This window comes from Artibeus jamaicensis, unplaced genomic scaffold, assembly GCF_021234435.1.
Source record: "Artibeus jamaicensis isolate MK-2021 breed Jamaican fruit bat unplaced genomic scaffold, CSHL_Jam_final contig_548, whole genome shotgun sequence".
Taxonomy (NCBI): Eukaryota; Metazoa; Chordata; class Mammalia; order Chiroptera; family Phyllostomidae; genus Artibeus; species Artibeus jamaicensis.
Window position 1 is genome coordinate 21,717,339 of NW_026521883.1, and position 26,120 is coordinate 21,743,458.

At 38.3% G+C, this 26,120-nt stretch overlaps 1 protein-coding gene across 1 annotated transcript in view; it reads left to right on the plus strand.

The window, feature by feature from the left end:
- Positions 1 to 26,120, plus strand: part of FAM227B (family with sequence similarity 227 member B) — a 217,028-nt gene that overhangs the window by 164,504 nt on the left and 26,404 nt on the right. The window contains exons 11-12 of the mRNA XM_053670138.1: positions 18,519 to 18,613; positions 22,081 to 22,241. Coding sequence (XP_053526113.1) covers positions 18,519 to 18,613; positions 22,081 to 22,241 — 256 coding nt within the window. The remainder of the gene's footprint in view (positions 1 to 18,518; positions 18,614 to 22,080; positions 22,242 to 26,120) is intronic.

Here is a 26,120-nt window from a genome sequence, read left to right on the forward strand (position 1 = left end):
TTTTTAAAGTTGGGGAAATGATCAAGATGGATATAAAAAAGAAAAGTTTTGAGCCCTGGCTGGTGTAGCTCGGTGGATTGAGCATGGGCCTGCCAACATGATCACAGTTCAATTCCCAGTCAAGGCACATGCCTGGGTTGCAGGCCAGTTCTCAGCAGGGGAACTCATAAGAGGCAACCATACATTGATATTTCTCTCCCTCTCTCCTTCCCTTCCCCTCTAAAGATAAATAAGTAAAATCTTTAAAAAGCAGAAAACAAAGTTTTGAATGTTAGAAAAATGATAGTAAACAGGCAAAGAAACTCTACAAAAATAAAGCTCCCAAAGAACCAATCCAAACTAATAGAACAAAACAAAAATATTTTAAATTCAGATTTTTAAGTATAATTTAAAGAATAATTTTTAGAATGGCACTTCTCCAGAATTTTATATATAGAATTTAATATATATTTAGGCTTGACAGAAATTGTAAATAACCCTCTAATAAATGTAGGAGTGCATATATTCTTTCAAATCTGTGTTTCGGATTTCTTTGGATATATTTCCACAAGTGGAATTGCTGGATCATGAGGCAGTTCCATTTCTGATTTTTTGAGGAAACTCTGTACTGTTTTCCACAGTGGCTGCACCAGTCTGCATTCCCACCAACAGTGAGTGAATGTTCCCTTTCTCCACTTCCTTGCCAATGCTTGTTGTTTGTTGATTTATTGATGATAGACAATCATTCTAACAAGTGTGAGATGGTATTTCATTATAATTTGAACTTGCATTTCCCTGATGATTAGTAACATTGAGCATCTTTTCATATGTCTATTGGCCATCTGTATGTCCTCTTTAGAGAAGTGTCTTCAGGTCCTTTGCTGGTTTTTTAATTGGATTGTTTGTTCTGAGGTGGGTCTCTTTTAGACAGTATATGTGTGAGTCATGTTTTCTCATCCATTCAGCTACCCTGTGTCTTTAGATTGGAACATTTAATCCATTGACATTTAAGGTTATTATAAACAGGCATTCATTTATTGCCATTTTTCTTTAGACCTGTGTTCCTTCCTCTCTATATTTCTTCTTCTTGTTAAAGCAGTGTTTTTAACATTTCTTGTAATACTGGTTTGGTAGTAATGAACTCTTTAGCCATTTTTGTCTGGGAAGCTCTTTATTTTGCCTTTAATTTTAAATGATAGCCTGGCTGGATAGAGTAGTCTTGATTGCATATCCTTTTTTATTAATTGTTGTTCAAGTATAATTTTCTGCCTTTTACTCCCATCTCAGCCCTCCCCATTTCTACACCTCCCCCTAGTTTTTGTCCATGTGTACTTTATACTTGTTCCTGCAAGCTCTTCACCTTTTTCCCTGAAATTCCCTCCCCTCTCCCTTCTGGTCACTGTCAGCCTATTCTCAATTTCAGTGTATTTGGTTATATTTTGCTTGTTTGTTTTGTTGATTAGGTTCCTGTCGAAGGTGAGATCATATGTTTTTTTAATCTCTTTGAATACTTTGTGCCAATTCCTTCTGACCTGAAGTATTTCTGTTCGAAATCAGCTGACACAGCCTTATGGTAACTCCATTGTAGGAACTAACTGTCTCTCTTGTGCTGCTTTCAAGATACTCTCTTTGTCTTTAACCTTTGCCATCTTAATTATGATGTGTCCTGGTGTGGGTCTCTTTGGGTTTACCTCTGTGCTTCCTAGACTTGTGTGAGTTTTTTTTTTCACCAAGTTAGGGAATTTTTCTGCCATTATTTCTTCAAGCAGAATCGCTATCCCTTGCTCACTTCTCCTTCTGGTACCCCCGTGATGCAGATGTTGTTGTACTGCAGCTTTCCCAAAGATCCCTCAGACTCTTCTCATTTCTCTGAATTCCCTTTTTCTTCTCATGCTCTGTTTGGGTACTTACTGTATTTTGTCCTCTAATTTGCTGATTTGATCCTCTGCTTTGTCTATTCTGATATTGTTTCCTTGTAATGTATTCTTCATTTCTGACTGGTTCTTTGTCATGGTTTCTATGTTTGTTTTTAATGCTTACTCTCTCTTTATTTAAGATCTCACTGAAATCATTCATTCTTCCTTAAGGTCCTTCAGCATCTTTAAACATTGTTTTAAACTCTGCATCTGGTATTTTAAAAGTATATTTTATTGATTATGCTATTACAGTTGTCCCATTTTTCTCCTCTTTCTCCCCCTTGATACTATACCCCCCTTACCTCCAGCATTCCTCTCACTTAGTTCATGACTTTGGGTCATACATATAAGTTCTTTGGCTTCTCTATTTCCTATGCTATTGTTAACCTCCCCTCTGTATATTTTGCACCTACCAATTATGTTTCTTATTCCCTCTACATTTTCCCCCATTCTCCCATTCCCCCTCCCCTCCCCACTGATAACCCTCCATGTGGTCTCCGTTTCTGTGATTCTTCTCCTGTTCTAGTTGTTCACTTAGTTTGGGGTGTGTGTGTGTGTGTGTGTGTGTGTGTGTGTTTCAGGTTCAGTTGTTAATAGTTGTGAGTTTGTTGTCATTTTACTGTCATTCCTATTTTTGATCATCTTTTTCTTAGATAAGTCCCTTTAATATTTTATGTAGTAAGGTTTTGATGATGATGAACTCCTTTAACCTGACCTTATCTAGGAAACACTTTATCTGCCCACCTATTCTAAATGATAGCTTTGCTGGATAAAGTAATCTTGGATATGTGTGTATGTCGTTGTATGTGGGGGAGGCATCAGAGAGGAAACAATGCTGCTTGCTTGGCTCTTGCCCCGTTTTCAGTTACTTACCCCAATACCCACAAGTGAATTGTACCCTTCTAGTGCTGATTCCTGGGTGAGTGGGCTTGTATACATTCTACGGGCTCCTCCAGTGGACTCTCCTGTGAGAGTGAAAGTTTCTCCCACTGCCACAACCCTCACGGGTGTTTACAGCCAGATACTTTGAAGCTTTCTTTTCCCATGTTGGAACCCCGGGTTGCACAGTCTATCTTGCTCCCCAGTTGTTCATTCCAGTTTATCCACACGCAAATGTGGTACCACTTGGTCTTCCAGCCGCCACCTTGCCACACATGCTTTTCACCCAACTGCCCATCTCTGCCCCTCCTACAAGTCTGGATGAATGTTTCTTCTTTAACTTCTTGATTGTTCCAACTTCCATACAGTTTGATTTTCTGGCAGTTCTGGTTGTTTTTTCTTTTTAAATTGGTTGTTATCCTTCTTTTGGTTATGCAAGGAAGAAAAGCATATCTACCTGTGCCTCCATCTTGGCTGGAAGTTGCATCTGGTATTTTTGTGCTTTCATTTCATTCATTTCATTTCATTCTTTTTCTTGGGATTTTTCTTGTTCTTTTGTTTGACGCATTTTTTCTTTGTTTCTATGTATTAGGTAGATCTGCTATGACTCCCAAACTTGTTGTGATGGTTTTATGGTGAAGGTGTCTTGTTGGGCTCAGTGACACAGTCTCCCAGATCACCTAAGCCCTGTGCTCCAGGTATGTTTCTTGTATGTGCCCCACCACCACAACCACTGTAGTTGAGGCTTGAACGTTGTTTGCCCTTTACTGGGTGGTGTTAACCCTTCAGGCTAGATGACTATAAGGGTAAACCCTTGATCACTGTCTATGAGATGCTATGCAGGGGCTGCTCCCTGAGGCAACCTCCTTTGGGCGTGCTGCTTATGTGGCTGGTTGGGTTGAGCTCTAGTGTGGTTTGAAGCAAACCACTGGTTGTGTTGGTTCTGGGTCCACTTGGGTGTAGTTCAGGTACAGGTCACTGTCAGACATTGTGCATAACCAGCCTTGTGCTACCTGTCTGTAGCTATCACACTGTTCCCTGTTTGTGTCTACATCTACTGAACCTAATGTGCACATGAGGGGCAGCTCTGTATAAAATAATTGGCTTCTTCCAGCTTAGTGCTGGGGGCAGATCTGTAAAAGGATCAAGACTTTCTGAGTTCTGTCTCCACTTATCAGCTACTCTACCTTTCCCTGAGATTTCTTAGTCTTCCTCCAGAGCCTTCCAAAGAGAGACTGTAGGATGAGCCCAGCCTAGCCAAAATAGGGCTAGTGGGGCCCATACTTGGGAATCATGCAGTCAGGCACTCAATGAGGGGAAATTGGCCCCTACTTCAAAGCCAAAACCCTCAGTCTCTGCCGAAGTCTCCAACTCTAGTTCCCCCTAGTGGAGCTCACTACAGGTTCAGGTCGGGTACAGCCAGCCCATCCTCTCTGCAGGAGAAAGCTCAGCCACTCTGGGCTCAGGAGAAATAGATCAAAAGAGTCTCCCATTGGGGATGATGCTGGCCCAGTCTGCTGAAGGGAGCTTAGAATTTTATTTCAGTCTAGACATTAGCCTCTGAGGGACTTACACTCCAAGTGTCCCAGCTCTTGCTCCCGCAGAACTGAGTTCAGTGGGGCAGGGTACCTAGGGCTTGGCAGGGCAGATCCATTGTGTCCCCCACTGGGGGGTGCCTTTCAAGCCTATAGGAAGGGAACAGGCACTTCTTCCCTTTCCTGGGGCAGAGCTCACAGAGGAGACAGGAGCCTCCCCCAATCATGATGTAGCCACATATCCCATCTCCCACCTTTCTGATACCTGGCCTAAAACTTCTCCAAGAGACACTCTCCAAAAGTTCCAGCTCTGTGTGGCACTCTGGTCCCCCTGTGTCGCTGAACTCAGTAGGACAGTACCGGCTAAGTGATTCAACAGGTGTGAGTGGGGCTGCTGGCTCTATGCTCAAGGTGGGAGAGACCAGGCGCCTTTTCAAAGTCACACAGTTTAGTCACTAAGTCTCCTAGCACCTCCCAAGAAAAAAAGTGCCCCAAAGGGCACTATTGGGTGCAGCCAATAGACCCCTTCACAGGACCCAAGCACGGCAGAGTGGCCTCTCCAGCAGTCAGGAACCAGGCAGTGCACTCCCCAGGCTGGCACTGTAATAACAGGAGTTCTCGTTCCTGGGAAAGTGGTATCTGGATCTCCCAGGCAGGCTGAATCCCCACTGATTTTCACCACCAGATGCTATGAGGGCTTTCCTTCCCATCTCCATTGCTCTGGGTTGGGCATCCCTGAATGGTGTTGAGATCCCTCACTCCTCGGGGAGGAAGACTAAATCCCTCTGGTGTCTCAGCTGCCACACCTGGATTCGGGGAACTAGCTCTTTTTGCATCTCTGCCCTTATCAGTTTCTATGTGGCTTCTTTTGTAAATCCTTGGTTATAATATTCCAGTTCATCTAGACTTCAGTTGGTCTTTCTGGTTGAGTGCTTTATAATTTAGCTGCACATCTGGTTTGAGGCTGGGAGCACGTGAGTGTAAGTTTTGCTTACTCTGCAGCCATCTTGGAAATAATCATTGCATCTTGACTGCTATTGTTCTGTCCACGTGTGAGGTTGATCCTTAGGCTGGTTGACTGTGAGGATCAGCCCCAACCACAGCATAGGAGCTGCTGTGCAGGTGCTGACCACACAAAGTAGAATTTGCCTGTACAGGGTCTGGTACCTGCTGGGATTGTTCTATGGATGTGCTGCTTATGAAACAAACTGGATCCTACTCTGATGCTGTCTGAAGCTCGCCACTGGATGTGTTGGTTCTGGGGCTTTAAAAAGGGATTCTGGTGTAGGTCAATGACAGATATTGCCTCTGACTGGCCCTGGGTAACCTATTTGTAACTGCCAAGCAATCCAGTTTGTGGCTGCCTCTGATGGGTCTAGGTGTACATAAGAAGGACCTAACTGCTCAATAAAGCCAGCTTCTACCAGCACCAAGCCTTGGGGAAGGTCAGCAAAAGGTTCAAGACACCCCAACATCTGCCTCCACCTACTAGCTGCCTGTTAGGCTCAGTCATTGAAGGAGCCATTGGCAGTACTTAAGTTGCTTGAGCTAGGTTCTCAGTGAGTCACCAGGTAGGGTCATGTAGTGTTCACCAGACTGATACGCGTTCAAATTCAATGACAGTGCTGGTACTGAGGCCACTAAGCAAAAATTCCAGGATACACCAACACCAGTAGTCACTGGCCTGATGGTGCATAACTTTGTAGTCAGGTAGAGTCTTGGGGTTTTGTCAGGGCAAGGCCAGCAGAGTTTATCAGGCCCAAACAGAACAAGATTTGGCCATGTGAAGGGAGAGCTCTGCATCAGTGGGGTTTGCAAAAGAAATATGGCCCCTGTCCTAGAGCCACACAACTTAGTCAGTCTTGGATTCTGCCCAGGCCTCTTGGAGAGCCCAAGTTTGGCAGGGATGGGCTACCAGGAATCTGGAGGGTGGGGATAGTGGAAGTCCTATATGGAGGAAGCCCTTGTCAGGCTCATGAGAAGGTGAGGGGAATGCCCCCAGCCCAGAACCACACAACTCAGTCACTGACACACATTGAGTCTGCCCAGTCTCTATACCCAGGGCCCAGGAGGCTGACTTCTCTGCAGGGCTTGAGCTCCACAGGGTGGGGCAACAGGGAGTCAGGGGTGGGGCTGTTTTTTACCACAGGCTGATGCCATAAGGAGGGGAATGCACCACCCAAGAAAGATGGTATCTATGGTGTGGGAGAATGACTCAGCACAGGGACCCTGGCAGCTGTCTCTTCAGCTCTCTCCCCAGAGCCACAAAGCCCAGTCTGTCCTCACACGACTTTTGTCTGCTCTACCTTCCCTCTGGCCAGAGCCCAGGGTGAGTGGCTATGAACAAAATTTTGTGCAATGGCCCTTCGAAATAGCACCTGGGTTTCTAGCTGACTCCTATCTCTTTCTGGAGGACAGAATCCACAGTACTGTGCACAGCCCTGTATTATATGGGTACCTCTTTCTGGCTCCAGTGATCTGGGCTGGGGTACTCAGCATGTAGTTGAGACTCCCCATTTCTCAGGGAAAATCTCTGCAGCTTAGATATCCCTCCAGAATCTCAGCCACCGCCCAAGACAGCAGGGACAGCCCTTTTGGCATTTCTGCCCTTCCTACCAGTCTCTATGTGGCTCCCTCTGTAAATCCTTGGCTATAAGATTTCTGTTCAGCAAGTCTTTGGTTGGTTATTCAGGTTGACTGTACTATATCTTAGTTGTAATTCCAGTTTGGTCCTGGGAGGAGGTAACTGTAACTTCCAAGTACTCCACCATCACCTTGGATCCTCTCAATTAAGTTTTCCTTTCAGACTTGTATTTATCAGTTCCAGATTGTATATTTTATTCTGCATTACAGATCTTAATTGTTGCTGAAATTTTCCATTTTGTTCATATTTTAATTTCTTGAAAATATGTAGACTATTTTAAAGCCCTTTGTTTCCTAACTCCAACATATGGATCATCTATGTATCTGCTTTTACCATTCCCTTTACTTGTCCTGCAATTATTTATTGTACATTAAGCATTACGTGTAAAATACTATAGAGCTTACTCGTAACACTCGTAACACTTAACCAATTACCAGCATTATCTACTACATTCTCTGCTTTTCCTTCAGGGCTCCTATGTAAGGTCAGTTTTGCCTAGCATTTCACAAATGTAAGTTCACCTTCTCCTCCAATGATCCAGTGAGGTTGGTGGTGTTCATGGTACCACTTCACAGTTGACGGCACATGTTCAAAGTCGCACTGTTAGAGAGGAACTGTGGTAGCTCCATGTGATCTATACCCATGTTACTCAAAAGGTGTCTCCATGGGCCAGTGGCATCATCAACACCTGAGATGTTGTTAAAACTGCATTTTCAGAAGATGCCCAGGTGTTTCTTATGCCTTTTGGTGTTTGAAGAACACTGCTGTATATACCATTCTCTTTTATCCCCATGCATTTTCCACTGTAGTAATAGTGGTACGAAGTATTTTAAAACTAAAATTGGTTCTTAGAGTATGTTCTGGTAGCACTCAGTCCTCCCTGAGGAACTGTCATTTTAAATGACAGGTCATCCCAAGGTACTAACTAATTCAAACCTTCCATAGATTTTATTAGTGTCTTGTGGTTGCAAATAAAATTTCTGATGGTATTCCTTCTCTTGGTATTACTGATTTGATTAGGTTTGGGTTCAGTTAGGGTAGATGCTTAGTGGTAGCCAGATCAAAGAATTTGGGGTTACAAGCCTTATAAGAGCCAATTTGATTTTAATCGTTTACTTTATTAATTTCTCATTGACTTAGAAGAGCCTCACTTAATTAAAAGCAGAACCAAATACTGCAAATCTGATCTTGGGATATGGACTTATTTTAAGGCATATTGTTAGTGGTGAATATTAAGAATACACCCATGGAAGAGGTTTGAGAGCCTATAATTTATTTTTTAAAATAATGGCATAAAATGCTAGTTTCTTTGTTTCATGCAGAAGTCTAACTTACAGTAAATATTCTGATGGAAAGACTTTGGTGAAAGGGTGGGGAACTGACCCTGCGTCACTGGGACTTCTGCCAGCACTTTTCCCATTAGAGCACAATGGCTGCAAACCACAGCACCCTCCACGTACCAGTCACACCAAGAGGAAAACACAATGAGCTCTTACAAGTCTTCTCCCACTGCATTTGACCCCTCCACCCACTCTTTGAAAAAAATATATGCATTTCATATAAATCATATGTAACACTCACCTCACCAAAATGTGAATTCTTTACCACTTTGATTTCATTATTTCAAGGTTTTGAATTTCTTGATTAACAATACTCCACTTTATTCCTCTGTGGTAACAGGTAACTAATTAGACATTCCTTGGCTTCTGTTTCCTCCCTCATTTTTGTAGTGGTTGGGTTGGTCCATTCATGTTTCATCTACAAAATTTATGATAATTTGAAATAATTGGGCTTATTATCAACTTTATGACTTAAAGGATAAAGCCACATCACTCATGTAATTTGTTAAGCAACTGTAGTACTTAAATGAACTTGTAATTACCCACCAATTATTTCAATCATCCTCAAAGATTTGAGTTCAATCCATTATTTCTTGACAAACACATAGTAACAATCTCCTTGCACTGGGATAACCACTCCAACATAACTTCCTTCGCTCTCTTTCTTCTTCATATTCTTAGGACATTTCCTAAGGTACCCTTTTATTGCAACCAGGGTGGTCTTTTCAAGGTCCTGCCCACATGCTTTGTTACCAAATCTCACCCCTATGTATGCTCCACTGGCCTAATTATTTTTCCATGTCTGAAGTCCCACAAATCTGATCAGTTTTTAAATGAGCCTTCTCTGGCAGCCTCATTCATGAACAGACTCTGTCTCATCCTGACAATTTTATTTCTAATACAAGCTATTTTTTTAAAGATTCTATTTACTTATCTTTAGAGGGGAAGGGAAGGAGAGAGGGAGAGAATATCAGTGTATGGTTGCCTGTCGTGTGTACCCTGCTGGGAACTGGCCTGCAACCCAGACATGTGCCCTGACTGGGAATTGAACTGCAATCCTTTGGTTTGCAGGCCCACGCTCAATCCACTGAGCTACACCAGCCAGGGCTGATGCAAGCTATTTGCCTCTGTATCTCACATTAGCGTTATGATAGATGTTGAATTATTCACAAGTATTATCTGTATGTAGTTTATCAACCTATTTGATTATAATTGACTGCTGAAGCTAGGAACTGTATCTTTTACTTCTTTTGAAACTTGTAGTGTTTTTCAAATAGACTACAAGAAATGTTTCTTGAAGGAATGCATGAATAAATGAGTAAATGGAAAATAGAAGAGTTAGACACAAGAATCATACTTGTGGTGTTTTCCCCACTTATTAGAGGATTAATTTAATTTATTCCTTCATGCCTTAATTCCTATAGTTTAAAATAAAGATGTAATTTGAACGTAAATTTGAAAAAAATTTTTAAATTTCACTTTTTCAAATGAGGAAATTGAGAGTCAAGTGGAAAGTATGTTGCTGGAGGTTATATATATAGTTTGTGGCAAAATTAAACTAGAATTTAGATTCCTGAATCCTAATACTATGCTCTTCCGAAGGGCAGTGCTTTGCGGTAGACACACCAAGTTAACAGTGGAGGTATCTTAGCCATTAGGCTATTTCAGGAAAGGGATAAATAAAAGATTAGGCAAAGCACACAAGTCAATTCATATCGAATACCACATGCTTAATCCTTTATCCTTTTAAATAACAGAAATATTTATGTATGTTTAATTATGTATATGCCAGTCTTCTTTCTGTGAGGATCTTGGTAACTTTACATAAATGTATCCAGCACAACAGCATAAAGCAGCATATCAAATAAGCAGATAAGAAAGAGGGCTAGACAAAAATGGGATAAAAAAAAGAAAACTCTGAAATGATTTTACCATGTAAAATCCTGTAGAGAAATATTTTACTTTTGCTAGATTTGACTCACAAATATGGTTGGCTCTCAACTTTCTATCCACCAAGGAAAGGAAAGACAATGTCACTTACAAAATTGAGCAGCATTCATAAGATAAAAACAAACCATGTGTGCACCCAAAGTGCTCTGTTCCTTATACAAGACTAGATTGTATTTTTCCTGCAAATCCTTATATCATTCAGGATAAGCCACATTATCCTGTAGTAACAATTTCTGCAAAATCTTAGTGGCTTATGCTGAGAAAGGTTTATTTTTCGCTCACACTGTGTATATCCACTGCCTATAGATTAGGATCTCTATTAGTGCAGTGACTCAGACATCCATGCTGAAGAAGACTCCATCTCATTCACAGAAATCGCTACAGCAGCAGGAAGAGAACTCAATGCACTGAACATTGGCTCTTAAATCTTCATCTCAAAAAAAAAAGACATTATTTCAACTCAAATTTTCTTGTTTTATTGCCCAGAGCAAGCTACATGGCCATACTTACCTGTAAAGAAGGAAGAGGTTTCCAGTCCTACTATATGCCTTAGAAGGATGAAAAGGCGAATATTTCTAAACAGCCCAATTGATTACCACACTCTCCCCAGGGAAGCTCCGTCAAATGTAATGACTATGAGGACATAGTAATGACAGCCAGATTTGAGTCTGTAATATTGCGCTATATTGACCAGAAGCATAAAGATAAAGTACAATATGGCAAGAATGGGTCTGCAAGTGGCCAGGAAAATTCAGTGCTAATACATAGCTCTTTGCTACTCTACCTTAGTTAAAGAATATGTCTCACAAAATGGGAGGAGGGTTGGGGCGATGAGTGAAAAACGTAAAGGGGTTTAGAAGTACAAATTGGTAGTTACAGAAAAGACATGGGGATGTAAAGTACAGCATAAGGAATATAGTCAATAAAACTCTAACAACTATGTGTGGTGTCAGATGGGTGTGAGATTTATTGGGATGATCACTTAGTTATATAGTGTCTAACACTGGGGTGTATGCCCGAAACTAATGTAATATTGTATGTCAACTGTAATTAAAAATTTTTAATGATTAAAAAGTATGTCTCAGATTTTTCTAAAAGAATAAATAAAACTTAATCAGTCCTCAATATTTTCAATATTATTTTCTCAACAAAGCTTTTATAAGTATGGTGTAATGGTGAGTTTGAATTTATACTCCTTAAGAAATAACACCAATAACATTATTGACTAACATAACCTTTATGATGTACCAGGCACTATGATTTATGGATATGACTTCATTTTTATCCTGTTAACAAGTATATAAGGTAATTATTATCATCTCCAAACTATATTTGAAGAACTGAAGCTTACAGAAATTAATTTGCCCAAGGTCACTTTGTCTACAAATTACAGAGCTGGCATTTAAATCTGTGTCCATCTGATTCAAGGCCTACATGCTTAACTAATACACTGTTGTTATTCACTAATGCAGATTAAGTTCACATGTGTGTGCTTTAAACCATCAATTCAGTTGGAGTTAAGTCCACTCTTCTAGTGAATAGGACAGGAGAAGACCTTGCCTGGATGAGAACCCTCCCAAACTCTGAGTGGAATTGTCTTAAGAGGCACCTGCAGGGAGAGCTTAAATACCTTCAGAGCAAATTTTAAAGGAAGATCAAAGTCTCGATATCTCCTGCTGCTGGCAAAACCTCTGCCATGAGTACAGCTGTGATATTTTTCCATGGAAAACAGGAGCCACAGTTCAAAAAATAGAACAATATTCACAGAATACCATATGTAAAATTTTGGACCAATAAAAGCAATCTTATCAAAGTGTAGGGGATATAAAAACACAGCAACACAATAAATGATTTTTAAAATATTAATACTTAATATGCATTACTGTCTTATTTTTTTAAATCTTGGATGTAAAACCTAAACTATTAGCCATAGCAGAACATTTAAAAGCCGTCACTAAGCTGCCCTGGCCGGTGTGGCTCAGTTGGTTGCAGCGTCATCTGGTAGATTGAAAGGTTGCAGATTCTATTCGCCATCAGGGCATGGCCTGAGTTGTGGGTTTGATCACCATCGGGGTGTGTATTAGAAGGTGGGCCATTGATGCTTCTCTCTCATATTTCTCTCTCTCTCTCTCCCTGCTCCCTTTTCCCTCTCTCCAAAAACAATGAAGAAATGTCCTTGGGTGAGGACAAAATTTAGTTAATTAATAAAATAAAAATATAAGCTGTCACAGGGGAGGAGGGTTGGGGGCCTGGGTGAAAAGAAAACTTTTATAGTATAAAAGTTTTCTTTAAACCATAGTTTCCTTATATTTTGAGTGATAGAATGAACACAAGGCCAATCTGGAAAATATGATTAAGTAATTCAGTAGTTGAGAAACAAACAAAAAATGACTCTTGGCAATTCCCAGTGGATCTGCAATTGCAGGGACTCCTGTGTTCTTGTGGCACTTCTCGTTTTTCTTCAGCCGCAGCACTACTGCATTGCATCGCCATTATATGAGAATATGCCTTGGGGGAACCCTGTCTTCTCCGCCATTGTATCCCAGGCATCACACATGTCACTGAAACTCAGCGGACACTAGTGAAGTGAATAAATATGGGTAAGATGAATGATCATTTCAACATATAGCAGATTTTGCTGAACTGCCCTTGAGAAATTTGATGAGTCCATGCAAATGTCTTAGTCAAGACTCTTTTGGTTATGACAGAAATCTACTCAAAACATTCCATTATAATAGAATGTTAAAATGAGACTCTGTCTTTGTTCCTTCTGGGGTCTTAAAGACTGATGACATCAGTAGGTTTACCCTAAAGAGAGATTCTAGACCACTTCATAGGACATCAGATTACTTCCTCCCTAATAAAAAACGATGAGAGGGAAACTTGAAGAATCAAGATCATTGCCTAGGAAAAAGCCTAGGAGCACTCCTCCCATCCAACACAGCGAGGACGAGGCTGGAAAGTTAGAGACCAAGAAACGGAGGTTGCTGTTCTCTATTCCAAGCCAAGTGCCCCCTGGATTTATTCGGTGAGAGTACACTGGTAGGGGCGACTCTGGCCCATCGTTAGCACATGAGATAACACACGAATCTCTACAATACTGTGCATCACCATAGTTTGTCTTTCATTTTTAAATTTAAAAAGAATGTATCAGTAGTGTTTTAATCATTGTGGTTACTGGTGAAATTGAAGTATTTTTCAAAAGATTATGTTAATTTTATTGTTTTATGACATAACTCTATGTCCTTCATATGGTTTTATACTGGGATTTTTATTTCTTCTGTTATTATTGTATTATAATAGTTTTCCACCCTGGCTAGTGTGGCTCAGTGGATTGAGTGTAGGCCTGCAAACCAAATGGTAACCAGTTCAGTTCCCAGTCAAGGCACATGCCTGGGTTGTGGGGCCAGGTCTCCAGTGCAGGGTGTGTGGGAGGCAACCACACATGGATGTTTCTCTCCTCTCTTTCTCCTTCCCTTCTCCTCCGTCTGGAAATAAATAAGTAAAAATTTTTTAAATACTTTTTCCAGTTATTTTCTGTGGTATTTTTTGGCTAGCAGGTATTTTAAATTTTCACACAGTAAAATACATTACTTTTTAAATCTATAATCTCTTCTTTTATAGCCTTCTCCACCACCTATCTCTATATTTTCTTCTTCAATTATGGTTCCTTTTTATTTTCCATGTTTAATTAATCAATGCATTCACCACAGCTTAGACTACATAATATGGGATCCTTCAAATGCTGTGGCTGAATTATGTCTTGCTGTTTAATGTACTCAGCATGTACCGAGGACTGTTATTATTATTTTTTTTGAAAGGCTGTGATCTCCTCATCCTTCTGGTAAAGATATTCTCAAAATTTTTATAAACTACTCCCTAATGCTTTATTTGTGAGGTCTCCAGAGAGAGAGAAAGAGAGACATCTGATTTTAATGCCAAGAAGAGCTGGAAATCTTTGCAGAAGTTATTCTTTTTTTTTTTTTTTAATCTCATGGACATTGTAAAGAGTGTGAAGGATGATGTTTAAGTGTTCTATTAAAGGCTAAAAAATTGTCCACTGTTTGAGTGTGTGTTGATTGTGTTGCTGTGTTTTTATATCCCCTACACTTTGATAAGATTTCTTTTATTGGTCCAAAATTTTAGATATGGTATTCTGTGAATATTCTTTTATTTTTTGAACTGTGGCTCCTATTTTCCATAGAAAAATATCACAGCTGTACTAATACTCAAACACATACCACAACTTCTATATCTGTTCATTCACTGAGAGCCCTTTAGGTTGTTCCCATATCTTGGCTACTGTGAATAATGAGGGTACCTCTTTGAGATAATGATTTCACTTCCTTTGAGTATATACCCAGAAGAGAGATTGCTGGATTATATGTACTTTTTTCTATTTCTGTGGAAAATGCCATTTGAATTTTAATAAGAATTGCATTGAATCTATATATTGCTTTGTTAAATATGGATATTTTTAAAATAATAACTTTTGCAGTGCATAAACCTGGAATATCTTTCTATTTCTTTGTGTTGTCTTCAATTTCTTTATTCAGTGTTTCACACTTTTCAGCCTACAGATCTTTCACCTATGTGGTTAAATTTATTCCTAAGTATTTTATTCTTCTGATGCTATCATGTGATCATTTTTTGGATTTTTCCCTTAAATATCATTGATTGTGTAAAAAAATACAACTGAGTTTTTAAAAGATTTTATTTATTTTTAGAGAGAAGGGAAAGGAGGGAGAAAGAGAGGGGGGATATGTCAATGTGAGAAATAAACATTAATCAGTTTCGTCTGTGCCCTGACTGGGAACTGATCCAGCAACCCAGGCACATGCCCTGACCAGGAATCAAAGGCAACCTTTCACTTTGTGGGGCAATACCCAACCAACTGAGCCCCACAGGTCAGGGCTAACACAACTAATTTTTTATGTTGATTTTTTATCTTGCAACTTTCCTAAATTCATTCAGTTCTAACAGTTTTTTCAATGGTGTCTTCAGGATTTTCTAGATATACGATTATGTGACCTATAGAAATAGTTTCACTTCTTTCTTTCTAATTTTGATGACTTTTATTTCTTTTGCTTGTCTGATTTCTTATCTTGCTAATACTCCCAGTACTATGTTGATGGAAGTGAAAATAGTGGACATCCTTGCATTGTACTTGATTTTAGAGGAAAAGTTTTCGGTGTTTCTTCATTGACTGTGATGTTCGCTATGGGTTTTTCATAAACAACCTTTATTTTGTTGAGGACATTTCCTTCTATTCCTATTTTACTAAGAGTTTTTATTATGAACGAATGTTGAACTTTGTCAAATGCTTTTTCTGCATCTGTCGAGAAAAATCATCTGGCTTTTATTTTTGATTCTGTTGATGTAGTGTATCACATTGATTGATTTGCATATGTTAAATCAACCTTGTATCCCAGAGATAAATCGCAATTGGTCACGGTGAATAATCTTTTTACTGGGTTTTTACTTTGATTTACTTTGAAAGCAAATCGACTTACAGTTTTCCTTTGTTGTCTTTTCTGGCTTTGGCATCAAGGTGATGGTGGCCTCATAAAATGAGTTCGGAAAAGTTTCCTCTGCTTCTGTTTTTTGTAAAAGTTTTTAAAGGATTTAATTAAACAATTCAGCATTAGTTGTTTGGTAGAATTCAGCCACGACACCATTTGGTTCTGGGATTTTCTTTGCTGGGAGATTTTTTATTACTACTTCAACTTCCTTACTTCTTACTAGTCTGTTCAGACTATCTTTTTCTTTGTGGTTCAGTCTTCGTAGATTGTAAGTTTCTAGCAATTTATCCATTTTTTCCTACGTTATTTTATTTGTTGGTGTATAAATTGTTCATAGAAGTCTTGTGATCTTTTGCATTTCTGTTGTATCATTTGTAACATCTCTTCTTTTATTTCTGATTTTGAGTCCTCCCTCTTTTTTATGGTGAATCCAACTAAGGTTTGTCTATTTTATTTATCTTTTAATAAACCAACTTTAGTTTCACTGATCTTTTCTATTGATTTTTAATATCAAAAATTTGATATTTTCAAATTTAGCTTCATTTGTTTTTGCTCTAATCAGAGTAGTGTGTTCTAATTTTTATTTCAGAACTTGTTTAGTGGTTGATTTTATTAATGTTTTCCATTCTACAGGAAAGACTTAAAATGGGTCCTGTTTTCTTCAACAACACCTTTAATTAAGCCAAGCTTAAAGGCCTGTTTTGCAACATATTTGTAGTGTTTGGTGATACAGAACCTTAGTTCATAAATACCCCATTTCATTACTTCAAGTGATTGGGCTTAGCTCTTCATACAAAAACCATAGAAATGCTTATAAATTAATCATTCATGTCTTGGGTCTATAACTTGTCTGAGCAATGATTTAGTTCTTAAAGACACAGATATAATTCATAGCAAAATGTGGTAGAAAAAAGTGACATCCCAAAAATATCAAGACAAATGCCCAAATCAAGTGATATGACAGTAAGATTTTTATTGTGGGTACAGTCAACATGAAGTAGAGTTTCTTTTATTATTAATATGTTTGTCCATAGAAACTAAAAATTAAGTAATGTTACCCTAAATAGCTATTTAAGAATGACTCAAAATTGAGAAAGTTTTATTTTTAATTATTTCTTCTAATGATAATATTTTTATTAGTTTCAATTTTGTGTTTCTTTATACAAATGAAGGCCAATGCAGTACATATTCTTATTTTCTCTTTTTTATACTTAAGTACCATACTGTATGCAATGACTTAAATAATATACTCTATACACTGTTCTGCACCTTACTTTCATCACTTAATGAGATGACCTTTAGATCTCTTTACATCAGTATGGGGATTTCCCTCATTGCCTTTTACAACTGCATGGTATTCCTTCAAATGGGAAGGAAGGCTTTAGTATATTCAACCACAACTTGGCTGCTAAATATATGGGTTGTTTATAATCTCTAAACTTTCCAATTATGCCACAAATCAATAAACTCATACATATGTTCTTTCATACTTATGTAGGAGGTTGTGTAGGATATATTCTCAGGAGAGAAATTGATGAGTCAAAGGGAAAATATATATTTTTGGTAGATACTGCCAATTCCTCTTCATGTAGAGTTGTATGCTTTTTTAAAAAAAATCTGATTTATTTATCTGTAGAGGGAAAGGGAAGGAGAGAATATCAATGTATGGTTGCCTCTCATGCGTCCCCTGCTGGGAACTGACCTGCAACCCAGGCATGTGCCCTGACTGGGAATTGAACCACGATCATCTGGTTCACAGGCCTGCGCTCAACCCACTGAGCTACGCCAGCCAGGGATAGAGTTATATGCTTTCGAGCAAGTTTTAAAGAAAAGAAATTATATGATTTAATACGTTTCTTGCCAGTTCTAACTCCAGCTAAATCTAATCTTGGTTCTACTCAAAATTTTAAAATGCAGATTTCTTGCTGACCAATTTTTAACCTCTGCCAGAGACAGATCCCCACTTGCCTCTAGTATGTCAAGCTAATATTTAATATCTTTTAATGTCTTTGTCAAAAATCAATCCAAGTGACTCTCCTCAACTCCTCAGAGGTTTCTCATCGACATCACAACCTCTAGACCTATTTAGTCTACCTGGTAACTGATGACAATAATCAGTGCCAGAATCTAGCATAAACCTCTTAGATCACCTGTTTTCTCTGCTCCATGTTAAGATACCTTAATAACTAGCTTTTGGGCTGATTGACACAAATTATTACATCATAGTTTTTTTTTCCTTTAAGACATGACAATGGGGAGGGCAGGGAGTGGGCTGGTATGGGGGTAAAAGGCAGAAAACTGTGCTTGAACAATTAAAATAAAAAAAAAAGACATGACAAGATTCCCTCTATACCGTCCTGTGTGTCCATGCTGGTTGCAAGGAAAAACTACCAGATGTGGGTGTGTTGTCACTATGTGGAGAAGGGGGACCCGAACATACCGAGGGATACGCCTTCTATTGCATTTAACTGGAGGGTGGTGGAAAGAGCTCCGGACTTGGAGGCAAAATTCCTCGGCCTGTGTCCTCTCCATGTACTCTTAGTAAGTGGTAGCTTAGAGCAAGTCATGAGAAAGTGAGATTGAATGTTCATTTCCTTTGATACAGCAAGCTATAACAATGTCCTAAAATTCGCTCATCCACTTTTGCTTCTTTCTGTGTTTAGAGTGAATTGTCAAGAGGAGAAAGAGGCATGTCTTTTTGTAAAAAAAGAAAAGAAAACCCATAACTTAAAAAATATTCTACTCTGTTACAGCTACAGACTTCAATATGATGAAAATTTTAAAGAGCCCAGCAGCACATACAATGTCTATATCCAGGGAAGAATCAAGATTACCAAAACTAACAAAGGTTTGGAGTATAGTAATTTTTTTAAGTTTTTACTTCTTTAATTTGTAACATACTTAGTTGAACTGCTTCATATAGGCAATGTTGGTTATTTCCTACTTGATATATATCTTAGAAAAATTTAATGATCAAAGTGATTTATTGGGAGATTAATCTTAGTATTAAAAAGTCTGTTTTTTTTTCTTTAAAAATTTCTTATCTCTAGTGAGGAAAAAAGGCATAGCATTTGTCTTTTCTTACACTTCTGGCACTACTTGTCCTTGGGTGGCATACAGACATGGCTTTGATCTCAATAAACATTAGTCAAAGTTGCCAGGAAATCTTCAAAGGAGTTTGCAGTCATGGTTGACCTGTCCCTACCTCTTAAGCCAAGGTCCTGGAGTAACTGACTACATGTAAATACTGTTACTCTTAAGTCTTTAATGCTATGTTTCTCCATTTTCCTGAAGATGCCTCGGTTGCTTTAGCCAAGATTTAATGAGGTTATTAGCTTGATATTCTGAGTTTGATCTCTTAACTTGTGAGACAATTAGATTTTAAATCTATTGAAGTCTTTATTGCTAAAATTTTGTCTGAATTATCTACTCAAGCCTGACCATTATTTTAAACTTTACATTATGTCTATATAAAAATCACTTTCTGAAAGTGAGTACTCACACATTTCCTGGTTTCTAATAATACAGGTTTAGACTCGCTTCCAACTCTCACAGTTGCCAAGGATGATTTGTAAGTGCCAAGGACAGAAACTGGTGATCTCCAGGCATCAATTTGGGATCCGTGACAATATCACACCTTTTTTGGTGGGGGTTGGGAGTGGCTGTTGCTGGATTTAGAAAACAAGGAAATGTAATAGAAATTGTATATCTCATCTTCAGCAAGCACTCAAAGTGGTCTTTTATACCTTACATACAAGTTGGAGAAATGCGAACACATGGATTTGTTACTGACTGTACATCCTTTTTCAGATGACACTACTAAGACAGAAAACAATGCAGTTGGTAGTGGACCATAGTGTTGCATGATTGGCCCTGTTCCATGCAGACTACATTATCAACAATTTGGATAAAAATATGGCTGCCATTTTTATTAGAAATGTAGATGTCATAAACTTGGAAGAATTATTAATATATCAGGTGACCAAAAGTTCACAACAGGCTAGAGTAAAAGGCCTGATCTTAGAAAATAAACTTCTATTGTAGAAAATTTAGAGGCCCAAAATTATAACTGTGGAGAAGCAGTATAATAAAACCTTGGCTTAGGAGCATCTGAAAAGATCTGGGGATTATATTTACCAGTAACGTGTATGAGTCAACATTAGAGTGTTGTTAACTCTAAAATCTACTATATTCTTAGCTATTTAAATGGACATGTGGGCTCTACTCTGTGCTGATTTGACAATCATTGTGTATTCATTTTGGAGAACTGCATTGTAAAAGGGTGTAGACAATCAGAAGTATTCTGAATATGACCAGAATGATGGAGGACTCTGAACCCATACTGTTTGAGCAATGGTCAAAATACTTAAAGACATTGCTACTGGAAAAGAAAAAAAACCATGGAGACCTTGTCGACTGTTTTCAAATATGTATAGAGCTACTGTAGCAAAGCAGGATTAGACTTTTTCTGTGGGGCTCAAAAAGTTTTTTACCAAGACCCTTTTTATGTTTACTAATCAGTGAAAGCTATAGGGGGACATTTGAGATCAGCATAAAGAAGTTTTTAAACTCCAAGGTTGTCCGAATGCCAGATGGGTGCCTGTGGGTTTCCAGTACCTGTAGAGGCACAAAGTTTGGTTTTGTAGTCATTATCAGCAATTATTCTTTAAAAAACGAACAGAAGAAGAATTTGGTGCCAAAACCATCCTGGGACTTTCTGGCTCACCCCTTGTGATCCTTTCAAAGTTTGTAGGATTCCTTGGTTTTTCCAAATTAGTACCAAGTTGTGTTTTGACCATAAAAGACCTATTTATAGAATCAAAGTTCTCTGACAATTTTTGGTCTTCATTTTGTGGGGTTAATGGAAGCAGGGGGACTTCTGGTTAGTTGTTTTGGGTATTTTGAATATTTCTAGCAACAGTCTTTTGAGCAACATGGGCCCTTCTTCTCTAAAGTATCTAAGAAAATAGCTAACACTCCACAAAACACTGAATTTACTTTTAATACCTAGTTCTACTCTTGCCTGCTTAAAATATCCTGCAGATATCAGGGATCTTCATAGAGGAAGAAGGAGCTGTAAAGTGTGGGTTTTTTTTTCTAAGTTGAAAACTGATAACTGCAGGAAAAAATAACAGGAATGTCTGTTTGTAGTATTTCAGTAAGATAGATTTTATCTTATAATACACAAGACAAAAGCCTGGAGAGGGGTTAAAAAATGATCTTTTGAGACAGACAAAATTTCCTTTTGATCTAAATGGAGCTTGGCCTGATTTTGCATATAATTTAAAGATAAAGCTAGATATAACCTGAGGTAAATTATCATGAAAGATTAAGATGAAGGAAGTACCAGATGTATTTACATCATGGAAAACATATCTGATATTGACATTTAGTTTTCACCATCAGAGAATTGCTTTTGATTATCATAGTACCACTTTTTAAAATAATTCTGGAATAGCTATGAATGAATACAATTTCAAAGTGACCCTAAGTAAAGAAAACACAAGCGAATTTTAAGCATCAATAAAAGCAAATGATAATAAAATCTTATTTCTCCACAGAAAATGGAATCAATAATAAATCTCTCATTTGGTATTGCCAAAGTCTAGAGAAAATTTCACATATGAGTAGTTGCTGTACTGACCATGTTTTCCACAAGAATTTAATAATAGTTCTTGGAGCAATTATATTTATGACTGTTGTTTCCCTTACATGGAATTTGTGGTCAACATTTTTTTGTTTCCATCAGCCCTTTGGTTGTGTTATCCAACTACCTCTGACCTCCTTTGTTCAAATGAGAAGTCAGCTGTTAATCCTAGTAAGGTTTCCATATGTGTTGTTTTTCTTTTGCAGTATTTGAGATTTTTCTTTTTGTCTTTGTTTCAACACTTTGAGTATGATATGTCTAGGTATGAATGTATTCTACTTGTTGGTAAGCATCTTGGATATGTTTTTCATAACGTTTGAGAAGTTTTAGTCATTATTTCTTCATATATTTTACCAGCACTTTTTTCTAGGCCTCTGTATTTTCTTCATTCTTTTCTATTTCTGTTCTTCAGACAGAATAACCTCTATTGACCTATCTTCAAGCTCGCTGATAAAGCAAAAGGTTAAGAGCTTTACTACACATACTCATAGATTCATACATTAGTAAGTTTCTTTAATTAAGAAGATGTTTTGCAGAATTTACTTTTATTTATTTTAATATACTAAATGTAATTTTATTTATAGTTATAATGTCATTACCATTTACTTACAGGTCTTTGAAAATATACAAAACTAACAACTGACTTTATTTTCTTCTTCCCTTCACAGTCCCATTATAGTAGCAGTGGCCCAGAGTTTAACCGTGTGCTCTTCAATTTTGGAGGTCAGAGTCCACTGATTTTGTATTACCTTAAGCTGCATCAGCTATCTGGAATTCCTAAAACCGCTAGGCAAATCAAGGTTAAATTCACTGAAATATCACAAGAACCATATCCTTTTTTTAAGCTTTGCTTTAGTTCAAAACTTTTTGCTAAATGTCTCAATTAAGCAAAAATTAATGCATTTGTAACCAATGCTTTTATTTAACATTCAATTACATTCAAAAACTCTTGTAGCGTATTGGTTAAATTATTTACTATTTGAGATCTAAGGCTGTGATTTTGTGTGTATGAAAAATAAACATAAAACCTAGAAACCTTAAAAACTGGTATATTTAGCTCTCTAGTAAAAGATCGTCTTTGCAACTTTCTGTTCAGTGTTCAGTTTCAAACATCTGTCAGAACTGTGAATAATGGGCTTCTAGGCTTCTTCAGAGAAGAGTTTCAAACATGTTTCAGCTGTGGAATCCTCTGTTCCAATGAAAATTTATCAAAAAACTTAATGTGTAAAATATAAAATAAAGGAAACGGGAGCTCCTTGGTTGCAGCAGGTGTTGGGGGCCCAGAGTGCTGTTTACACTCCTAGGTTCCCCTTGCATAGCCCATCCTGGCCCAGGCCTTGCTGGGGACTCAGGTGAACCCCAGGGGGATCTAGCCCTGTCCTCTCCAAAGTGGAGCACAAACAGCTCCGAGTAGAGAAAAAATACATCAGGACTCTTATTTACATGTATTTCTATCTTGAAAAACAAAAAGAGAAGTTGCACTTTCCTAATATTTAGTGAACAAGCACCCTCACCCAGCCGATATTTCAGTCTTCACTCTACTCTGTTGGGGGATGATGATGGCATCTTTGCTCTTGTGTTGTTTTATGAGAAGCAAACATAGTGCTGATTTCTTCTTTTTTAAATGTATTTTGATTGTGCTGTTACAATTGTCCCATTTTCTCTCCCCTTTATTCCCCTCTGTCCTTTACCCCTCTTCCACCAGCATTCCCCCACCCAATTAGTTCATGTCCATGGGTTGCACATGTAAGTTCTTTGACTTCTACATTTTCTATACTATTCTTAACGTCCCCCTGTTTATTTTGTACCTACTAGTTATGCTTCTTATTCCCAGTACCTTTTCCCCCATTCTCCCACTCCCCCTTCCTGCTGATAACCCTCAATGTGATCTTCATTTCTGTGAATCTGTTCCCGTTCTAGTTGTTTGCTTAGTTCATTTTTGTTTTTTTAGGTTCAGTTGTTGATAGTTGTGAGTTTGTTATCATTTTACTGTTCGTATTTTTTATTTTCTTCTCTTTCTTGATAAGTTTATTTAACATTTTATTTAAGGGCATGGTGATGATGAACTCCTTTAACTTGACCTTATCTAGGAAACACTTTATCTGCTCTTTCATTCTAAATGATAGCTTCACTAGATAGAGTAATCTTGGATGTGAGTTTTGCCTTCCATGACTTCGAATACTTCTTTCCAGCCCCTTCTGGCCTGCAAGGTTTCTTTTAAGAAATCAGCTGATAGTCTTATGGGAAGTCCTTTGTAGGTAACTGTCTCCTTTTCTCTTCCTGCTTTTAAGATTCTCTCTTTATCTTTAATCTTGGGTAATGTAATTATGATGTGCCTTGGTGTGTGCTTCCTTGGGTCCAACTTTTTTGGGATTCTCTGAGGGTCCTGGATTTCCTGGAAGTCTGTTTCCTTTGCCAGATTGGGGAAGTTCTCCTCCATTGTGTTTTCAAAGAAGTTTTCAATTTCTTGCTCTCCCTCTTCTCCTCATGGCAACCCAATGATATAGATATTGCAATATTTAAAGTTGTCCTGGAGGTTCCTGAGTCTCTCATTTTTTTTTGAATTCTTGTTTCTTCATTCTGGTCTGGTTTAATGTTTATTTCTTCCTTCTGCTCCAAACCATTGATTTGATTCCTGGTTTCCTTCCCATCACTGTTGATACCCTGTATATTTTCCTTTATTTCACTTTTCATAGCCTTCACTTTTTCCTATATTTTGTGACCATACTCAACCATTTCTGTGAGCATTCTGATTACCAGTGTTTTGAACTGTGCATCTGTTAGGTTGGCTATTTCTTCATTGCTTAGTTGTATTTTTTCTGGAGCTTTGAAATGTTCTTTTATTTGGGCCATTTTTTTGTCTCAGTGCACCTGTTACATAGTAAGAAGTGGAGCCCTTGGTGTTCACCAGGGCTGGGCACCCACATCACTGCATTGTGTTACTGTATGTGAGGGAGGGGTCTGATAGGGAACAGTGCCACTTGCTCTGCTCTAAGCAGGCTTTCAGCCACTTCTCCTGCTACCCACAAGCAAATTGGGAATCCTGGGTTGCACAGTCTGTCTCACTTCCCAGTTGTTCCTCCCAGTTTATCCACACACAAATGTGGGACCACCCAGTCTTCCAGCCACCACCCCACCAGGTCTGCCAGCCACCGCTTTGCTGTGAGTCCTCTTGGCCCAGCTGCCTGTCTCCACCCCTCCTACTGGTCTGGATGAATGTTTCTTCTTTAACTCCTTTGTTTTCAGACTTCCATACAGTTCAATTTTCTGGCATTTCTAGTTGTCTTTTCTTTTAAAATTTGTTATTGTGCTTCTTTTAGTTGTGCGACGAGGCAAAGTATATCTACCTATGCCTCCATCTTGGCCAGAAGTCCCATAGTGCTGTTTTCTTTGGGGGATTAAGCATATTTTTAGATTATATCATCTAGCTTTAACAAAATTAACAACTCACTAGTGGAGCAATAGCTTTAAAAGATTTCTGAAAATAACTATGGATTGATGAAAATACTTATGGTGCAAAAATAAAAATTAAAAAAAAAAACAGCAAACAGTATTTCTCCTACTCCTCGAAGGAGCTTATTTTCAGCCACACTAAGAGATAAAATCAGTGGTGACCTGTTCAGTTCTGCTAAGATGTAGACTACCTGTAGTATGGATATACATTGTTTTATAAACAATGAACCTAGCACTAAGTGTATGGTATACTTCTCAATATTATCAAATGATAGTATGCCAGTTTAATTTGCAAGGCATTTATAAACCAACAGTCTAGACATCCTTACAAATGTCTACAATTTGAGGACTAAAGGTTTAGTGGGCCATTAATAAATGTTAAATTTTATTTTAAAAAATATTTTATCTCACTGTTTTCTATTTGTATACTGCAGAAGTTTGTAATGTGCAGACTATATTAATACAGGTCGATGTACCTATAATTTCTCATTTTAAAATTACACCTATGTGGCAATGTGCTCCGTAGCTTGCACTCATGGCATCAGTGATCAAGACAGTGTGGCGGGCTCGGCTCCTGCAGATTCCCAGCACTCTGCCCAGGGCGCCGCTTCCCCCTCGTTTCAGCCAGGACGGTCCCTGGAGCCCCACTGACCGCAGGCACATGGAATTAACTTGAATGGCTTGGGAGCACAAAAGAAAAGCAAACAATAGGGCTAAATCAGTCTGTTTTAACACTTGTAACTTAAGTAATGATGCAAAGATTGTCATCAACCTTGAATTTTGTCTAAAACAAAATGTTTTAATTCTCTAGAAGTAAAATTTGAAAGATATCTAAAACATTACATAATAGATTAATTTTATTTTTAACTGATTTTTATTGTGATTATAAAAATGTTAATCTTTGAATTCATTTACATTTCTAGTGGGCATGGATTTGTCCAATGGCTAGGTAAGTGTTCGTACCACCAGTACACTGAGAGCGTAGGAAGCGTGTGAGTGTGCACGGGGGTGGGGAAAGGAGAATATGGAGATCTAAAGCATGAAACCCATTAGGATTATGTATCACCCCACACAGTTTTGAAAAAAATCACCCATTGGAAAGTAATGGGGCTTTCCATGATGCTTACCGAGTTTGTGAATTACAATACCTGCTGGCAAGAAGAAAATGTTCCTAGATCTAATGATGAACAAAATCATAACTATGCTTCACATTCATCAGCACTTGGCAGTTTTTTCAAGTACGTTCTGAATTCCC